Source organism: Lonchura striata, chromosome 1 (assembly GCF_050655825.1).
Source record: "Lonchura striata isolate lonStrDom1 chromosome 1, ASM5065582v1, whole genome shotgun sequence".
NCBI lineage: Eukaryota > Metazoa > Chordata > Aves > Passeriformes > Estrildidae > Lonchura > Lonchura striata.
The window spans coordinates 74,069,174-74,084,000 of NC_140703.1; the positions used below are offsets into that span (position 1 = coordinate 74,069,174).

The 14,827-nt window shown below is 40.3% G+C and overlaps 1 protein-coding gene across 1 annotated transcript in view; it reads left to right on the forward strand.

Annotated features, from left to right (window-relative positions):
• The window catches only part of ARHGAP20 (Rho GTPase activating protein 20), a 54,944-nt gene that overhangs the window by 17,793 nt on the left and 22,324 nt on the right, over positions 1 to 14,827 (forward strand). Inside the window, 2 exon segments of the mRNA XM_085581095.1 lie at positions 8,237 to 8,407; positions 13,462 to 13,611. Coding sequence (XP_085437221.1) covers positions 8,237 to 8,407; positions 13,462 to 13,611 — 321 coding nt within the window.

The window sequence follows — 14,827 nt, forward strand, 5'->3', positions numbered from 1 at the left end:
CAGAATGTCCTAGCTATTTTTTGTAACTCAGAATTCCTGGCTGTTACATGACCTGTGCTGAGCTCTTGTAATACACTTTACAAGAAGATATATGAAAACATGTTTTGAATAAAAGTTCAGTTTCATCTATGAGGTAAGACAAAGTCAATGGAATTGAGTCGGGCTTTTAAATGTTCCAGTTATGGTTAAGTGGGATTAATTCTCCTAATTGCAATTACTGCTTCTCAAAAAAGTTAAGGTAGGACAAAAACTGTATCTCTTCAACCAACTAAAATAATATTGGGTCTTCTAGTGGGACTGAGATCCCAGAGTGCTCCTTTGTATGCCTTCTCAGAACAGGTAGGAAGAAGCTTGTTTAGTAGTAGCAAAGGTAGCCCAAAACCCCAGACATCCATGGTGCAGAACTGTAGAGCTGGAGTATGAGGTTTTGGCCTTTTATTTCCCCTCAGTTCATCCTACTATTTTTTTTTTCTTTATTATCACTTTTCTTCCAAAGGTCACTTTTTTTGGTGGCTTTTTTTTTTTTTTTTTTTTTTTTTTTTTTTCTTGATTTGAACAGTAAATCTCTGGGCAGACACTGCCTGTAATGTCATTTCCCTGGTGCTACTGCAAAGAGAAAGTAACTCAAGGTGGTGCTGCTATGTTGATCAGTAAAATTGAGTGGGAACTCCAGTGCAGAACAGAAGATTGATTCTTCCAAAGGCCAAAAAGCTCTTATTGACTTCTGCATGTGAATGTGTCCTCTCCCAAATTTCTCTTTTGCTTACGGGGCCATAGACCAAAACCCCTTGAACTTGTTGACTGACTGGAGAACACCCACACTGCAAGAGATTTTCAGTAGGATTTACATCACTTGCCCTAAATTGTTTTCTGGTGGAAATAGGTAAAATACGACCAAAACATATGGTGCTAATTTATACCAATAGAAAATTTTGCCCTTGTGTTAAATTTTCAGAGTAAACACCTTGCAGCTGTTTATTAAAATAAAACAAAAAAGCTTTGGAAGCAAACCAAACCACAAGTGTTTCCTGTCTCCAGCCTCCACACTACTAGCATGCTTGCTCTGCAGAGAATAGTGTCCTTTTGGCTATGTAAAAATTACTTAAGTGCAGCTTTGTTTACAGTTAAGCTGCCAAGCTTCCATCCTGAAAAGTGTGAGGATTTTGTTTTAATGATGCATTTTACCCTACAGCTATGTGATATTTTACTGCCAGACTGCAGAAAAGTAGTTTATGTGCCTCAGCACCTGAAACATTTAGTGCAAACCACCTTATTCTCTATAGTAATTTTTATTGTTTCATAAGGTTTTGACATTATGCAGAGATGATACAAGACAATTTTTAGAATCCTGTTATAATTTAAGTTGGAATATTTTTCTCAATATATATTGCATTAAAATGTGCACACTCAGTTTTACAAGCAGAGGACTGATATCCAATTTCATAAATATAAGTTTTAACCTTAATTTCTGCTCTGAAATGTAAATTTGCCTATTTATCTGAGTAAAGCTCGCTCCCAGTCTCAATTAATATATATCTTCCTTCCATTGTCCATGCTCGTGCTTGCCCTGACAGTGCAGGAGAGTGGGTTACAGCACATTTTGATGGGAAGTCTTTGCCACTGCTGGGACTCACTGCTTGATCTTGGGTATAATATTCTGAGGTCCAGCTGCTTGCCTGTGTAGAATGAGGACAGCCCTGTGCTGGAAGCTGTGAACTGAGGCTGCCAGGTCAGTTACGTGCTCCAGGTCAGAGGACTCCCTATGAGATCCAGAGGCACCGCCCATAAAGGAAAATTCAGGTGTGAGGTGACTGCCCCATATTGTTCAAATACATTACTTTCTTCAAATACATTACTTGTAATAAAGAAGTTGCAACCAATAAAGAGCACTTGTAAAGTAGAATCAGGCAGGCATTGTGAATCTTAGCAACAAATGCTCTTTGAAAAACCAAGCAGATCTCACTTGTTTGATGGTACAAAAGCTGTGTACCCGCAACGGTGATGGCCTAGGGGACTTTAAAGGAGTGCTGCAGAAAATAGACTTGCTATTTCTGGAATGCTGCACTGTCTTCACAAAGTGCTGCTTTAACTGCATAAGTTTTACCAAAGATAACAGCATGCAAACATGCCCAGCATCCTCAGAATGAAGCTCCCTTGGCATAGCAGGGATCAATTGACAGCAGGTTTTCAGAAATGGGTTGGCAGCCCATGTGATTAAGAGAGTTTCATGCTTGTTTATTAAAGTCCCTTCTATAAATAGTCCGTGTAAGTTTACAACTGCCTACTAGCTTTGTGCTGGCCCACATCTTACCTACCACCTTCCTGGAAAACACTCCTACCCTCCAAGCTCATATTTTTTGGGCTTTCGCCCTCCAAGACTGATTATTATTTATTACAATGAAGTGCCATACAAATGTAGATGAAGTGCATATTCAGGATCATGAAGATTTGAAGTGGGCAGGTCTGAGCACATGGGCGACTCACCGAGGGCACTGGTTGTGGTTTGGAGGCAGTGACAGAAAGGAGCAGTTAGCACCTTTAAAAATGTAGAGGATTTTATATCTCTATCTCTATATATATCTATAGCTATATATATCTGCCTGTCTAAGTAGGGCTCTGAGCTGCAGATTGCTCCGTGTGGGTGAGCCTTGTCTGTGTTACCTCGTTGTGGCAATGGGAGCTGTGAATGCTCGTCCCTGAGGCCAGGAGGGCTTTGTGCTGAACAGGCAGTGGATATGGAGCAGGCTAGACTGAGCAAGTAATGGGAAATGGGCATGGCTGTTGACATCCCTGTTTTCAGCTCCTTTCTCCATCTATAGATAGTTTGTGCCAAGCCAGAACTGTCACAAGGATATCTCCAGATAGATAGCATTATTGCAGAATACCGTGTTGTATCTCCCTGTTTCTTCCCTTTTCCATCTACAGCTGGGAATTATCAAGAACTTGATCAAGAACTTTCAGCTCAGTGATCAAGAACATTTGAGGGAATGATCAAGAACTTACACAGGGCTTTGCTTGTTCCTCTACTGTTTTGCAAATCCCCTTGCTGACAGCAGGAGGTAGGTCTGCAAATAGGTGTAGTGCAGTTGTAGCCTCCTTTCTCTTCATAGCTGTTCTAGCCTGAGGAGTGATTCTTCAAGCCATATGTTTTAATAAGCTGCCAGCATAATAGAAACTAAATTAATCAGGAGCGTGAACAGGACTATCTCCATTGTCCTATGCTCAGGCCCAAGCATAAGCAGTTGTTTTCAGTGTACAAGAAAACTCTTCTTTCATTCAGTTTTTCACTCTTCTCCTTAGCATACAGAACAGAATTATATGTTTTGTGTGATTATTTTGGCAAAGTCTGAGATAATTTTGTCAAGTTGGCTGTAATACAGTTCAAGTCACATCCAGGTTACCATTTATGATGAAATTCAATGTGTGTTGAAGTCCTGAAACCTTAACATTGCCCTTTGTTGCAACATTGGCCTTTGGTGCACTATAAGGAGTGCTGCAAGGTGAGTCAGTATTCACTACTGAGTTAAAGATTTGGTTGGGTTTTTTGTTCCACCTTATCTCACCTTATTTGGTGAGCTCTTGCACACTGAATTGGAACTATTTGCTTTTGGTTACTTAAAGAATTGTTCTCACTACCTGAGTAGGTTAATTATCTTGAATGCAAAACACCCTCTAGCCACAGGATAGGTAACATGTCTGAGTGTTAACTGCTCTCCAGCAGTAAACCATCTTGGCTTCCATGCTCAGGTTAGCAGGTCCTGCATCATTAGCTAGAAAACATAGAAGCCCTCTATTAAACTCGTGTTTATACCTACAGGACATATTTGTGAAATGAGTGTAGGCCAAGTTGTTCACTGTAAGAGGAATTTGGAAAGGTATTTTGTATGTGTTAGACACACCAAATGCAACTTCACACATGACTGGGCTGGTTCAGGTTTCAGCCTTTTGGACTGGTCTGCTGATGAAAAGGTAAATTTCTCACCTAGATCTTGAGAAGGACTTCAGAGGATAAAAAGAGAAATGGCATTTTTTTTCAATAGGTATCAGTTGTGCAGAGAGCGCTGGTGCTGCATCGTAAGAGGAAATCGACTTCCGTGGCTGCAGAGAGATCATCAGTGGAGAAAGTTCTGGCAGAGAACAATAACCAAAACAATGGAGTGAGGTTTAGGGAGGAGCATGAGCAGTCTGCAGCAGTTCATTCCAGCTTAGCTACCTTGGAACAGGTTGTTCCCTTGAGGCATCTTAGAGCTTAATCTAAACCAATGATAGGCTGAAGTAATGATCAGCTGAAATCAGGGGAAAGCTTCCTATTGGAATAAATAACATTTGGATCATGGATTTAGTAAGCACTTAGCATAGACGTTCAGCTCTCCTTCAAAACATATTTTCTTTCATTGTTTTCAGTATAAACAGAGAATAAAGCTGACATCTCCATTAACACCAAGAATAAACATTTTCTGGGTAATGATATTCAGCTTTATTGAAAACCCCAAGGAAGCTCTTCAGGGGGAAGAAGTATTTTTTGTGTTTCTGTGGTTTCTGGTAAATACTGGATCAATGAAGTGAGCTCTGATGTTTGCTTTCACACCGAATGCAACCAGGATGTGTTTTTCAGTATGTGGCTGACTACTGTAGATTTCACCCTCATATGTTTCACCTACAAAATTGGTCTTTTAAGTAATAGTGCCTTTTGAATAGGCACAAAACTACTATTTTGATTAATTTGAAAAACAAGAGGTATAAAAATTTATGTTCTGGAAACATCCAGAGAGAAGTCTTCAATTATCTTTCGTCTAATTTCATCCAGCGCAGTGATTTTAGTATTTTCCTGAAGAGCTCAAGAATATCTCTGTAGATATCCTCCAATTACAAAATTTTCTTCCTAGTTAAAATCCCACATGGAAATTTCAGACCCTCCAAAATAGTACTCTTAGAGCAAAATGTCCACTTAAAACTAGAGTTTTATAATGGCAATGCTGTTGAAACATCAGTGTCAGCCTTGCTTCCTCACAAAATAGAACATGACTGATTTCTGGCTCTACAGGATCCCCATCTAACCGTATCTTTCAGGAATCAGTTCACAGTTCCTTCTTAACAAACCTGGATAACAGCTTTTTTTTCTGCCAAAATGGAAAGATGTTACTGTGTGGGTTTTTACATTTGCTAATCATAAAGTGATTTTTAGGAACATACAGGAAAGGCAGAGAGAGACCTACATCACTGATTATCATTTTTTATTTATATCAGAAATCATGTTGATCTGACTTTGGTCTAATTTTATTGAAATTAATTTTCAAAAAATCAGTATTTATGTACTTAGCACCCTTTCAGAATTAGACCCATCTAATGGCCAGAAAAATCATTGAGCCATTAAAAACTGAACTGCAAAAATACCTCTCTCATATAAATCCCTATGCCTGAGGATATTGCTGATCTGCATTTTCAATGTAACAACACTTGGGTTTCATTCATGTCTTGTAACAAAGGAACATTAATTGAGAGGATCAAAAGCCTTCTTTCCAAAAGACATTTTTGTCACTGCTGACATGAATTTCCTCCATGCTCCTTGTTCCTGGGGTGCTAGAATATTCTGGCTAAAGTAATAGCTTTGATTTTTTTTTTTCCACTTTGAAGAGAATATTGGCACTTTTTTTTTTATAAGGCTTATCAGGTAAGGTCTAATATTAGTGTATGTTAGACTGCTTATTAGAGTTCAGCTGACAGATGTGCTTAAAAGGCACTGGCTCAAAAGACACTTCAATTTGCTTGACCCTTCTGGCATTACTAAACCTACTACACCTTCATTTGTGTACCAACATGGCAAAGATTTCCTTGGTTTAATTTGAGAGGCTCCTGGGTTTATGAATAATGATGTAGAAAACATACAGATGGGAATTATCAAACAGAATTATCTATATGGAGACATAAAAACCAGACCTTATGATAGCAAGAATGCTTACAGCAGTGTAACATGAAAAGGGTTTTCCTCACATTGGTTGTTACTGGGTGAGTGTATTCCTGATTTAATCTTTGAAGTAAAAGCCATGCATGGCCTTCATGCAGGTGGACTCATCAGCATTCTGAATTCAGCTTGAGTTTCTGTGCCAAGTGCTGCTAGGGAGTTAATGAATTGGAGTCCCAGTTATCTAACACTCATTGATGAACTGGTGAGGTGGCAATTTGTAGTCCCATGGGAGTGGCAGGGTAGGAGAGGTGCTTGTTGTTCCCCTGGCTCCTGTTGCTAGCCACACAGTGTGTATCCCTGTTACGCTGGACCAAAATTCCTCCCTCTGCTTTAACCTCCACACTCCTGGACACCCCTTCTGCATAGGAATGACCAAATAACTTAGGTTTGCATTATTCATTCTGTAAGTCATTCATCTTCTTTCTCTCTTACCTGAAGGAGTAGGTAATGAAAGACAAGATTAAGACACAGTTTAAGACAAAACAAGTTGAGGAATTCTTTTAAAAACTGAAGATTCTCAGCTGAGTCTCAAAGGGGACTCCAAGGCCCTTCCCAGCAGGTAGGGATCCTTGCCAGCTCCTTATACATCAGTGAAAGTGTGTCCTGCAAATGTAGGCCAATCTTAGAGTTTATCCTTTCTCTCCCAGCTGTCAGGATTTCCTAAATAACTTTCTGTATAATCCAGCCACAAGTATCAAGGAGAGGAGGGTCATGAGTCATCCAGGCTCTAAGAGAGATACAAGGTTTATGACCTTCTCTGAAGGTTTCCTGTGCTTGCTGTTGTTTTCTTTCATTCGCACCCCCCACCCCACCCCACCCCCCCCCCCCCCAGTTTGTTTTGTGACTCTCACCATATAAGCTCCATTTCTTCTCCCAGAAAAGTCATTAGGTGTTTTTCATCCATTCCAGTGAGGAATAAACTGGAATTGAAAAGTTGTTCACTTCAGCCTGCTCTTGCCAAGCTGATCCTGACAAGTGTTAGCTTAATTTTTTAACAAGAAAAAAATAAGTAAATATATTTGAATAAAAATTGACCTGATTTGTTTTGCCAGAGGGGAGTGGTTCATTTGGAGGCATCGCTTAGGGAAGCAAATAATTGCAAATTTGGATTTTAAAATCATGAGTAAAGATACTGATGGTATCTGGATTTAATCCAGAAATTCATTATTTAAGGTACACCAGGGTACAGGAGACCCATGTTCAGTTCTCTCAGCTTAGTGTGAGAACTTGAGGCCATGCCTCTGGCTTTCCAAGGGAGAGCCTGACCTGCTACAAGCTTCTAGGGAACCCTAGAGAAGGAGTGTCCTCCTCTCAGACCCTCATATTCATTTGGTTTGGCTCCATATAAATGGTAATTTGTTACAGCAAGGCTCAAAATGTAGGGATAACCTGGGGCAGGGACACGGCAATATCCTGTCTGGGTGAGTAAGCTGACCATCATGCTAGAGAAAATCTATTTCTGCTTCACTAACTATTCATGTGCTTTATGTAGAACAGTTAGATCAGGAGAGTTTGAGAGAATCATGTCTCCACCCTGTGCTGCAACTTATTCAATACCTCCTTAGAAAAGATCAGTGTCTTCTAGGAGAGAGCCCCCACAGGCTTGGATTTGGATCACCCAGCAGCCTCAGATGAGCATAACTGTGTTCCAGCCACACAACCAAACCCTGCAGCAGGAGCTTTTTCAGTGCTTGTGGGTTGTGTCCTGGGACAGAGAAAGGCTGAGCAGCCTTCTCATGTTGCATCTAGTATGTGGTGTGTCTCTACCAAGGTTCAGTAACACCTTATATTTGTCATTGTTTCTCAATCATTTCTATAAATGGCTTTTAACCCTGAGTATGAGTCCTATTCTGATCAAGGCGGGTGTGCAGTTCTCTGTTCATTACGCGTTATGTGTCCTCTCTCTATTTGGAGAGCCTTGGAGATGAAATATTTTCTCTAAGACTTCAATACAAAGGGAAACAAATACGAATGGCAAAAAATGGGGAGGGCTGTGTCTATATTATTGTCCTTTGCTAAGTACTACTCATGCTAAATGCTACAGCTTTTACAGCTTGGGCTGTAAAAGTTCAGTGAGGACAGTCCCTAAAAGATTTTGTGTCAGAATCTGATTGCTGAATTATCCTGTAAGTGCCTCTCACCTTTCACTAAAATGTGGTCAAATAAATTACTTTATGGCAGTAGATATGGGAAGTCACTGCTTGGTTCTCACTCTCAGCCAAGTAGCTGATTTGCTTTCCTTGATTCCGTTTCTTTTATGTCCTTTTGCAGGGAAGGCTGCTTGTCTCCCATCAGCCCAGAGTCATGGCCCCTTGTGCAGTCTTTCATATGCCACAACCGAATGTTCATCCTGGACGGCCACGTGCAGCTGAAGACGAGTCTGCAAACCCAGGAGAGACACCTTTTCCTCTTCACAGACCTTCTGGTTGTTGCCAAGTCCAAGTGAGTAAGGCCCCTCAGGCACTGCTCCTGCAGAGCAGACCTTTTCTTCAGTGGAACATGGCATGGATTTCCATAATGCTTTTATAGTAGCTAATCTTCCCTAAATCATAAGGAAACATTTTATTTTGACCTCTCCAGGGTACTTTGAAAGCTTTATAGCCATAAAGGAATTTCACGATGCAACATTTTATGGAAGTATTAGATATTCTTTGATGTATTTCTTGTTTTCTGTTGTCTTCTCCACTTTGGGAGTGCAGGGTCACAAAAGACTCATTGGCGCTCAGCTATGTCCAATGTTCAACTTCTTGTTTTAGACAGGTCATCTTCAGTCCTGTGGGGTTTGGATAACACCAGTGGTTGTGTTGTAGAGGGATTAGAGGCTTTAACCTTTACCTGGAAGTCTCTTTGATACACATCGGGGATGAGCAGCTATATAAAAATAGAGATTGCAGGCAGCACTGTGGTGTCTGTCTCTGTAGGTTGTCCTGTGCCAGAAGGAGCATGGGGAAGGGGAAGCCATGCTGAGCAGTCTGGGTAGTGTTCATGTGTAATCAGGCTTGCTGTTGAACTCTGATTATTCACTCTACCATTCACAATTAAATCACATTTACAAGCTGTCGAGCATGCCAGCTTCATGTGGCATTTGTGGTTTAAGGCGGTTTTAGAGGATGCTTTCACTTGTTGTTATGGGTTATGGAGAAATAATAATAAAAATTCCTGATGTAGCTTCACTCTCTGTTAGGCACTGTGTTGTGGTTTCACAGGGTGGGCAGTCTCAATGTGAATCCTGGGCTTTTGCAATGTGTCCTTTTGCTTAAGCAATTGTTTCAGGGGCTTCTGGGAAAATCCAGAAGAAATTTGTGTTTTCTGTAGAAATCCGAGCTGTATCTGTTTGAATCACACATAATAAACATAACCCCCCCCAGCTGAACTCCCTCACTTGATGTGGTGTGACAACACAGAGGACATTTTACACAAAACATGTTCCGCTATGGGTGGGTAGAGAACGTTAGGATGTTTAGGGGAAATCGTGTTCTACTAGCACTAGCAGTAACCACATTGTTACTGAACTGATTTTTGCTTATTGCTGGTTTAAGGTGGAATTCACCTCACCTAATTTCAGCTGTAAAGTTAAATACTTGCAGCTTAACATAGGTTTCTGGGTTCCTTTTACAGTCACTGAGGCAAAACCAGCTCCTTACTGTGGCGAACTCACCTGTGCTGAAAGAGCATTGATGGTGGGTGAGGGGAGTCATGCTCTGACGAGTCTCTCTCTCTGTCCACTGGCTATTCAGTGGGCATGCTGCACTAGCTTAGCTCCCTAAGTGTAGAAGAGTACAGTCAGGAGAGATAAAGCCCCCCCTCCCTGGTCAGCCTGGTGAGCACAAGCTGTGTTACAGCCCTGAGCTGCACATTACTGCAGGTTTGGCTGGGTCCCAGTGGGACTATTTGCATAGGAAAGCACTAGTTGGTGTAACTGCACAAAAATCTGGTCCCCAGGGAGTAATAACAGCTCCTACAGCATGTGATTTAATGTGGTGAAGAGAAACAATGTTCAAAAAAGGTGGAAGAGAACAATTTGTGCTTTTGCATGTGAAAAAGGGAGGGGGGAGCAAGTTTTTTCTGAAATGGCAAAAATAGTATTTTGAGTGATTTTACTTCATGTATTTTGAAGAACTATTTGTGATGTTCTCTCTACAGCTGCCCTGTCAGCAATTAAAGCATCAGAGCTGTCACTAATGAATACTACTTAAAAATCAGCATTTTTAAAACTGTCTCACACTAAAATGCCAATGCTGATTCCTAGAAGGAAAACCCAAGTGTGTGCATTGCTATGTGGCCGTGACTGTTGATTGCTATTGGCTTTTTAATCGCTGGTGCAGAGCCAAAGCAGTAAGACTAGGACAGAATTAGCGATACCTTTGAATCTGAATTAACCTCAGAATTATTCCTTGTGAATAATTCTGTCTTAAGCAGTTTTTCAGCTTGGGGCATATGAGCCCCTACGGTATCTTCAGTCCAGCTGGGCCTCTTGTGGGTGGGAGCTCAGCTGCAGGTGACCAGTCACTGTACAAATGGAGCTCATGTACAATCAGGCTTTGTATGACCAGCAAATGGGTACAGGTTTTTGCTAAAGAGAACAAGTATCTTGTGTCCTCTGAGCTTGCTGAGTAAACTGCTTGTACAGGGCTGAGCTCCTACTTAAAGGAAACAAACTGGCATTGCTCCCATTGGAATTTGTGAAGGGTAAGTCAGTCCTCTCCATAACAGGTCCATGTATGACTTTGGACAAGGGGCCTCTGGGTTCATTTTTTTGCTATTATTTTGCTAATAATATCTGAAATACAAACTCATTTTCCTATGATGCATTATACTAGTTTATAAAAAAAAAGAATGGTACTCACATGCTGTGCTCCTCTGGTGCCTTCACTACCTTCATGTGAGGATTATGAATTTATTGAAAGAGTTTTTCTAACTAAGCCAAAATCAAGTATGTAAAATGTTGTTCTCTTTTTTATATATTGATTAGATTTCTTACAGAGAGTGTATGTTTTTATTTGGCAAAGTAAATATTTCAATGACCTGTTAGTTTTGTGATGAAGGTACATTTTTGTGTAGGAGACACAGAAAAATGGTTTCCTTTTTCTCCTTTGTGATGTGCACCTGTGTACATATACGTGCCTTTTAAGGGTATTTTCCTGAAGTGGTTGGACATAGAAATCAATGTCTGAGTTCATACATGGAATTATGGCAGCAGTCTCACAGTAGGTCCATAAAGGCTTTTGTCAGATAATTCAGTTAAGGAGATTAACAAATCTGGAGAGAAATTAATCTTCCATCTGTTATTGGCTGCAAGGTATCCAATTGTAAGCAAAAGGAACTGTGTGTACTTTGTAGAGGTGGCATAATTTGGGGTGTGCCAGTATCCACAGCATTGATCTTCATGATTTTCCTGTTGATTTCAGTTGATTTGGAATCTGCCTGGTATTCACAGTAATGTTTGCTAGAAATATACAATACTCATTATATTGTTATTCTACCCATTTTTTAGATGTTCTGTCATGCTGCTTCCTTAGTCAGCAATATATTAATTTCTAAAGGTAATGCTTTGGCATTTAAACAGAAGACCCATGTTTCACAAATGCTAAGAATCCATGGATTGCATAAATAACATGGCAGATGGGGATAAAATTATACTTTGGGCTCTTTAGATGTTAATGGAGGCTACTGTTTCAGCATCTCTGGAAACCAGGCCCCTTGAATGCTGATAATAGCTGAAAGCTGTGACTAGGCATGGCAAAAAGGGAAGAATATACATCAAGCATAACTGGAGAGCATCCTTGTGTTTCTGCCAACACCCTGCTGACACCTGCTACTAGCACTGTAGGGATGTGGCTTTATGGACTGTAAATATTTAAAAAAATGAAACAGCACATAGAGTGTTCAATGTGTACCGGGCAATGGCAAAAAGAAGTTGAGGAGAAAGGGAGGGTCAACAGATTGATTTGGCAGAGTCAGACCAGGCATCCATTTATTAACATCTACATTAGAATTCACAGCTGTATTTTTTTGTAAATCTACATTTTCACAATTCATTCCATGGTCAGTCAGAATTCAGTTACTTTTGTATTCTTGACACACCTTACTTGTTGCATCATAAACTGATTTGGTAACAAGCATGTTACCTGTACTTTAAGTTTCTCTTTAATTGGGATGGAAAATGCCATAAAGAGAAGAGAAATGTTCAGCTGATCAGGAGACACCATAGCCTTAGGTTTGATAAGTACTGATGGTTCTTTCTTGACCTTCCTCTGAATGTGCTGCTCTATCCCACCACACCTGTTAGCACAATGTCAGCTGGAAAACTCAGACCAGCCAGGTTCATCTCTGTCCTCTAAAGCTATGAGGGTCAAGTGCTTTCATGTTTCAGACTGTGTTAGTTCAGTCTGTCCCAAATCAAATACCTTGTAAACAAGGCTAATCTCAGAGAAGGTAGTCTCTGTGTGCCAAAGCCCTAAGAAACTGCTCACCTGGCATATTTTTTTATAGAGCACTAATCACCATGGTGCCCAGCACTGTCCCCATCCACATTTGCAACACAGTGATGAGCTGATGTGCTCTTAGTTTCAGGGGGGGATCTTTTCCTCCAGCCTTTCCCTGCTGGCCCAGGAGAACCACAGCTCAGGTAACTCTGCGGAGCTTGAAGTGGGTGGCTCTGGCAGTGCTGCAGAGCTGGATTGGCTTTGGGAGTTTTTACTTGTTTCTCACATACCCTAGCACTTGCTAATCCTACAAAAGAAGGATACTTATAAAGGGAAATCTATTGGAAGAAAGGAGTTGAAGTTAAAAACGTGAAATTCTGTAAATTTGTCCTTTACTCAGTTGTTTAGTAGCATAAAACATACGAAGGACCAAGTTTTTAGGAATTTGGAAAATTATGTATCTTCCTTATAGATGAGTAAATATTTTTAGAATGCAGAAGGTCTTGGCTCATTCTCCGAGTGATGTGTTTTTAAAGCTACTATGTAGAAAGTTTGTGAAGGCTGTGTGGCGACCTGTGCTGTAGTTAACAAAAATGGCAATTTTTTGCTTGTGTTTTCTTCAGGTTTGCTTCATTGGCCCTGGCCTAGTTGTCACTATTTAAACTCATCATCATTTTTGACTCTGAGACTAAGCAATAGAACTGTATTGTGAACTCCTCAAGCATTAAAGTCACTGAAAGGAGAGTCAAATACAACTGGCAACCTTTTCCTCATAGCAAGATTTGGAGGGCAACTCTAGACATGGACAGCTTTCCCCCGATAAGGGGGATGTACAGGGATGCCAGAAGCAATCTCTTTATTCCACAAATAAGAGATTGTTGATCCCATTTAAATGAAAAATTGTTTTTATATGCAACCCAATAAAACATTTTCTTTAACTGAAGCAGAAGTGCTTCTTCTGTCAGCTCCAATGCAAGCCTCTCATGTGCCTGAAGGAAGAAAAACTCTAGCTGTTAAATCTGCTGTCTGTGTTTTCATGTGTGTGACACACCTGTGAATTCCCACCTGCAGGTCACACTCTCATTTCAAACTGAAGTGCCAAGCACGTCTCTGTGAGATGTGGACAGCATTTTGTACAGAAGAAGTGTGTGAGGGCAGCACAGACCCAGACCGCTCCTTTGTTTTGGGCTGGCCCACCACAAACTGTGTGGCAAATTTCAGGTAAGAATTGAAATATATTTTATTTAACAAGTTATGCAAATGTTTCTAGGGTGACAGGTCATGAGACTATCACAGATTTATTTCAGCACCAGTGAATGTGGGGAGCAGGACTTGCTGATTCTCAAACCAATTCCTTCCACTGCTCTGAGCAACTTGCCCTCCATTACTGCGTCTTCCATCTCATTTTAAAAATTGAGAAAATACATTATTTGACAAAGCACTTTCTGTGCTGCAAACTTGCTCAGTGGAAATTACCTTTTTTTTTGGTATATCTCAGCAAACACCTTGGCTAATTACTAAGATGAACTACAAATATTAAACAGCCAAGCTAATGAAAGGATCAAAAACACTCTTGTATGACAATTTTAAACAGAAGGCCATGTATTGGAAGTAGCAGGAAACTTACATTGAAATACTGACCTTTGTCCTATTTCTCTTTTTTATTTAATTGTGCCAGAGAAAATGTCAAAATTCCTCTTAAAGCAGAATCTCTGAATTTTAATATCAAGTAAAAAAAAATTTGTCTGTCTTTGCAGCATTGACTGTAAGACACATAAGGGCTGCAGAGGTAATTTCAGTGATTAGGATAATTTTAGTCTCAGCGGGAGGGCTCTTTCAGCACTCTGGATGAGGGAGGGCACCATCCCCCTGAAATCCCAGCTGCTTTGCCTGAGTCTTAGGAATTGCATTTCCTTCTTTATCAACACAGAGCAAAAGCTGGAGTATCTGGCTTAATTTCTATGTCCCATTGTCCATACCTAAGGACAATGTTGTCTACAAATTACACTCTCCTGAGCTGGTTGTGCTGTTTATGTTTTTTACACTTAATAGTCCTGAGACAGCTGAAATTTTCTGTTGGTTTTCAGTTGAAATCTTGCCAATAAACAGGAGCTTTGATCTTAAGACAGTATGTGATCCTTTATAGATAAGTGAAAGTCGTTGAATAGGAAAGCTTCAGTCAAAAAGAGCCAGAGATTTTACAGAAGTGAAATTATTTGATGTCGGGAGGTACACAGAAAAATCTAAAGGGCCATGCATGAGTGCACAGATGTCTGTCCACCAGAACTGGACTAACCAAATCAGAATCATATTTTTTACATTTATAAAGTGCATTTCTCTCACAGCATCATTGAGTAGGCTTGTAGTTCCCTAAATGCCTGCTGTGTAAATTTGAAAAACTTGATTTGCAAAAGCAGCAGCGGGAAGAGCAGTTACA